This window comes from Sinocyclocheilus rhinocerous, unplaced genomic scaffold, assembly GCF_001515625.1.
Source record: "Sinocyclocheilus rhinocerous isolate Xijiao unplaced genomic scaffold, SAMN03320098_v1.1 scaffold2911, whole genome shotgun sequence".
Taxonomy (NCBI): Eukaryota; Metazoa; Chordata; class Actinopteri; order Cypriniformes; family Cyprinidae; genus Sinocyclocheilus; species Sinocyclocheilus rhinocerous.
The window spans coordinates 79,936-86,030 of record NW_015644341.1 but is presented as its reverse complement, the minus strand read 5'-3'; the positions used below and the strand labels follow the sequence as shown (position 1 = coordinate 86,030).

At 33.4% G+C, this 6,095-nt stretch overlaps 1 protein-coding gene across 1 annotated transcript in view; it reads left to right on the top strand.

The window, feature by feature from the left end:
* Positions 1-5,756, top strand: part of LOC107758136 (single-minded homolog 1-like) — an 18,346-nt gene extending 12,590 nt beyond the window's left edge. Inside the window, exons 7-10 of the mRNA XM_016575805.1 lie at positions 527-674; positions 1,893-2,016; positions 3,068-3,170; positions 5,416-5,756. Coding sequence (XP_016431291.1) covers positions 527-674; positions 1,893-2,016; positions 3,068-3,170; positions 5,416-5,756 — 716 coding nt within the window. The remainder of the gene's footprint in view (positions 1-526; positions 675-1,892; positions 2,017-3,067; positions 3,171-5,415) is intronic.
* The last annotated feature ends 339 nt before the right edge of the window (positions 5,757-6,095 follow it).

Genomic DNA, 6,095 nt, shown 5'->3' with positions numbered 1-6,095 from the left:
GATGTATTTGAATGCTAAACTATTATTTCGTATGTAAACCATGCTTTTGTACTTAACGCGCTTTCCGCAAAAAAAAATAAAAATCACACTCTTCACATGAACAAATATGTGCTTGGCCCAAGCTCAGGCAGAACGACACGGATTGTACAGATTGTTTTCATTGTGCATTCTAATTAATCTCAATCAAACTGCAGTTGGGTTATTTTGATTAAGTAAAAAGATACAAAATGTGTGTGCGAGAGTGTGTGTGTGTGTGTGTGTGTGTTTGAGTGTGTGTTTGAGTGTGTGTGTGTGTGTGTACTTATTATCACACACTCAAACACACACACACACACACACACACACTTTGTATCTTTTTTTTTTGTCTAATTTTGTGTCAAAAAATTTTTTTTCTTTTGGTGCCACAAACAGTCATAATTACATTTTTTTATGTTCCACCCTTTCTGGCCCTTACAAACGTTTCATATATTTAATATGAGTTCATTAGAATCTGTTTGATGTTTAATACGTGTCTCTGTCTCTGCAGTGCTGGTCAAAGGTCAGGTGACCACTAAATATTACCGCTTCCTGTCCAAACACGGCGGCTGGGTTTGGGTGCAGAGTTACGCCACCATCGTTCACAACATCCGCTCGTCTCGTCCGCACTGCATCGTCAGCGTCAACTACGTCCTCACGTGAGTCCACCAACATCTCCCTCTCCAACACGCCACACGATCCAGCAACGAGCGCATTTATATACACTAGCGCTCAAAAGTTTGGGATGTGTAAATATTCAAATGTAATCCCCTTTGTAATCGTTAACATTTTCATAAGTAACTGTAATTTAATTACACATTTTTTCTTAGTAACTGTAACTGATTACAGTTACATTTATTTTGTAATTAAATTACGTAACGCCGTTACATGTAACTAGTTACTCCCCAACACTGCACAGGACTCAGTTTAACTGATTAACCCTCCTGTCGCTTTAAGAAAACACCTTACACACTCACAGCTGAAACAGTCATAACTTCATATTTGTCAACTGAAACCATACTCTATCTGATGAGTCTGCAAATTTACCCACAAAATTCAGTGCTAAAAGTGTGTGAGATACGAGGCTGAATGTATTTTACAGAAGTTAGCAAAACTGAGCAAAAACACACAATATTGTGTTTAAAATATAACACAATATTAACTTCTTATTTGCTGAACTGTTGTATAAAATCACATCTGCACTCGTGCTTTTCAGGACAATAAACATATAAATATGAGACAAAAACATATATAAATATCTTGAATTTTAGGGCATAACTGCATTTATGAATTTGTTGCCATGCATCATATTTATCAACAGTCTGGGGGCGGAGCCAGTGCGTTAACTGCGTTAAAATATTTTAATTGTGTTATTTTTTCATAACTAATTAATTAAGCATATTAGAATGATTTCTGAAGGATCACTTTATACTGGAGTAATTCAGCACTGCATCACAGAAATAAATTATATTTTAAAGGATATTCAAATAGAAACCATTATTTTATATTGTAATAACATTACTGTTTTTTTCTGTATTTTTGATCAAATGCAGCCTTGCTGAGCTTTAAAAAACATACAGTCTTACTGATCCCAAACTTTTGAACGCCAGTGTATATATATATATATGATGTGTATTTTGAGTTTTTTTCCTGCACTAAAATTGATAAATTTTTTAGAATTTTTAAACAGATGCGGAAGGAAAGGTGTTAAAGGTGTTAAAAGTGTTACAATTGTTTTTTTTTTATTAATATGATATGCAAAAGTTTTTTTTCCCCCCGTACTAAAAACGATGGATTTTTGACTCATTTTTAGGTGCGCTCCAGCAGTGAGTGTCATGCTCATGCAGCATATGGACTGTAATAATGTGTGTGTTTAGGGACACGGAGTATAAAGGCCTGGCGCTGTCTCTGGAGCAGCTGAAGCCCAGCAAACCTGCGTTCCCTTACGCAAACCATCAGGACAAACCCCCAGCGAAGATCCTGGCTGCTCCGTTCTCTCAGGTGTCAAGCTAAATAAATCAATACAATTAATATCTTCACGCTCGGTCACAGACGCTCTCAAACTTAAAAATGCATAATGTATAAAATGCATATTTTGGATGTTAAATATATTCATTTTTAGTCACAATTTTCACTCACTATATTATCATCGCTGGTTCATTTGTATGTGTTTGTTTATTTATTTATGCACACTATTGTTCAAATTTTGCTCACCAAGACTGCATTTATTTGCTTAAAAATACAGTAAACATCAATATTATGAAATATTATTATTACAGTTCAAAATAACTGTTCTATTTAAGTTCATATTAACTAATGTACTTAATGTCTTTATTGTTACTTTTGACAAAATGTGTCCTTGTTTTTGTTAATATTTTAAATTAGATATTAATTTTATATTTTCTGCGCTCATGTTCATTTTTGTTAGTGTTTCAGTAATTTTATTGTGTGTTTTTGTCTTTTTTTTTTTGGTTTTTGTTGTTTTTAAATAAGTCTAAATATTTATTAGTTTTTATTTCAGTTTCAGTTTTTTTCATTTTTTAAGTTCAGCTGAATGAAAATGAGAATTGTTGCCTTGGAAACTAACTGAAATAAAATAAGTTTGTTTTTATGTTATTATTATTATTTTAAGTTACATTAAGTTAAACTAAATGAAAATGAGAAAAAAAAAATCTTATAATTTTTTATGCACATTTACAATATTTCACATTTTATGACAATTTTAATGTTTAATTGAAATTCCTAAAAAGCTACGACAACTTCAATAAATCGCTTTATTTTTTTAAAAGACAAAATGTGTGATTTTGGAGTCCAGCCAAATAATGAAAATAAATCATTCTAAGAGATACTATAAATAAATATTACAGAAAAAAAATAATGAGAAGTAAAATTACACATGATGTCAACTGTCCACTTTCAATGAACGTTTTCACCTTTAACTTTTGAGATCAACTTAAGAAAAAAAAAAGAAGAATGAATACATTTTTTGAATATTTTTCCTGAGTGTGTTTTCAAAGGGTTCTCTCCTCACTTCCTGTTCTGTTTTTTTCAGCAGTTTTCGTTCTTCCAGAACGAGCGCTCAGATTCCGACTGCGACAGCCAATGGGACGGCAGCCCTGTGACAGACTCCGCCTCCCCGCAGCGACTGGACACGTGTGCTCAGACACACACACACACACACGCTTCACACACACAGCTGTGCGATCAGAGCGTCAGCGGCAGAGAGGGATGGTGGGATGCCACTAAAGCAACTCAACACAACCATCAAACTCACGGTGAGTCACATGATCCTTCAGAAATCATTGCTGCTCAAGAAACATTTCTGATTATCATCAACGCTGAAAACAGTGTGTATTTCTGTGGAAACTGAGGATTGGAAACTTGGAATAATTTAGATTTGTTAATGTTTCTTTGTTAAAACAGCTGTTTTCTATGTGAATATGTGTTAAACTGTAATGTATTTCTGTGATGCGCAGCTGTATTTTCAGCATCATTACTCCAGTCTTCAGTGTCACATGATCTTCAGAAATCATTCTAATATGCTGATTTGCTTTTATTACTATTTTGAACCAGTTTTTATTTTTATATTTTCAGTAATTATTTAAGTGTAATAAACTAATTTAAATACTAATTTAAATAATTTCTAAAATAATATTAAATAATTTATTCATTAATTTATGAGTTTATATACAGTATATATATATAATGTTTATTTTATTTCAAATAATGACCTTTTTTTTTGTTTTAGTGAACTATAATAATATAATCAATTTATTTTTCAGGATTCACAGATGAATAGAAAGTTCAAAAGAACAGCATTTATTTGAAATAGAAATCTTTTGTAACATTATAAATGTATTCACTGTCACTTTTGATCATTTTAATGCGTCCCTGATGAATAAAAGTATTCTTTTTGTTTTTTGTTTTTAAAAACAAACCACAAAAACTAAATTTCTTACTGGTGCTTTCTTCAATACATTCTCATTCTTCTCGTTTACCAAAACAGCTTTGTTGCTTTGTTTTTAAAAATGAAAGTGATTAAATAGTTTTGTGGCTGATGTCATTTAGGCTACTAGATACTAGATAAAGTACATAAGTGTTCATATTTATGTTTTTCAAACATACCATTCTTTTATTCACAACTTTAAATTGTAATGCACCTTTAAAATCTGACTTGATAAGCAATAAAGCAATAAGCCCCGTGAAGCCGTGGTTTACAGTGAATTTATAACAGCTAAGGGGCGTTGTTAGGTTATTCACATATACGTAGTTAGGTTTCACAAAATAAAACAGAGCAAATAAAGTGTAATGATATTAATAAAAACAGTTTGCTTTTATTACTATTTTGAACCAGTTTTTATTTTTATATTTTCAGTAATTATTTAAGTGTAATAAACTAATTTAAATACTAATTTAAATAATTTCTAAAATAATATTAAATAATTTATTCATTAATTTATGAGTTTATATACAGTATATATATATAATGTTTATTTTATTTCAAATAATGACCTTTTTTTTTGTTTTAGTGAACTATAATAATATAATCAATTTATTTTTCAGGATTCACAGATGAATAGAAAGTTCAAAAGAACAGCATTTATTTGAAATAGAAATCTTTTGTAACATTATAAATGTATTCACTGTCACTTTTGATCATTTTAATGCGTCCCTGATGAATAAAAGTATTCTTTTTGTTTTTTGTTTTTAAAAACAAACCACAAAAACTAAATTTCTTACTGGTGCTTTCTTCAATACATTCTCATTCTTCTCGTTTACCAAAACAGCTTTGTTGCTTTGTTTTTAAAAATGAAAGTGATTAAATAGTTTTGTGGCTGATGTCATTTAGGCTACTAGATACTAGATAAAGTACATAAGTGTTCATATTTATGTTTTTCAAACATACCATTCTTTTATTCACAACTTTAAATTGTAATGCACCTTTAAAATCTGACTTGATAAGCAATAAAGCAATAAGCCCCGTGAAGCCGTGGTTTACAGTGAATTTATAACAGCTAAGGGGCGTTGTTAGGTTATTCACATATACGTAGTTAGGTTTCACAAAATAAAACAGAGCAAATAAAGTGTAAAGATATTAATAAAAACAGTATTCTTCCACCAAACAATGTAGTTCCTCAGAATCAGTTGTGGTTGCTACAAAGTGGTTGCCGAGCAACAGACAAACGTAAACAAAGGTGTATGTTACTTTGTAGAGTCATTTACAACAGCTTCGAACGCAGCTCAGCCAATCAGAATCAAGCACCGGAACTATCTGTTTTATAATAAAAATATCTACAACTGAACATGTTTATATACACACACAAACAGAAGTTCATAATCGGTCCTCAGGGAGCTTCAGCTCACAAAAAATGTCACGGTTTCATGAAATCTCTTCGGCAGCTCATTGGGACGGGGAGCGTGCAGACGGATCTCCAGGCGACTCGGGCGACTCGGGAGACAGTTGCTATGAAATCCAGGCGTCCCAGAGCCGGATGGGTGCCAGACAGGAGCAGATTAAGGTGGAGGACGGCTGCATGAGCGATGTCTTCTCCTCTGTTTGCCGAGGACCGCCCCGTCTCGTCCTGCACCGAGACGACAGAGACGGGAGTCCAGCCTCGCTGTCCGGTCTGAGCAGTCCCGGCTCGGACAGACTGTCCCGTTATGACGTGAACGCACACATGCACTTTCAGACCAGTGCCGCGCACAACGCAACATCGGTCATCATCACCAACAGCAGCTGACCGCAAAACACCCGCTGCTGCTTTACCAGCCTGGAAACATCCCTGTGTTGTGACCCTGCAGCACAAAACCAGTCATACGGGTCATTTTTTTAAAATTTAGATTTATGCATCATCTGAAATTAAAGCAATAAGCCCCAAGAAGCCGTGGTTTATAACAGCTAAGGGGCGTTGTTAGGCACGACGCGGAGCTGTTATAAATTCACTGTAAACCACGGCTTCACGGGGCTTATTGCTTTTATAAAACGGTTATTCCATATACGTAGTTAGGTTTCACAAAATAAAACTGAGCAAATAAAGTGTAATGATATTAATAAAAACAATATTCTTCCACCAAACAAT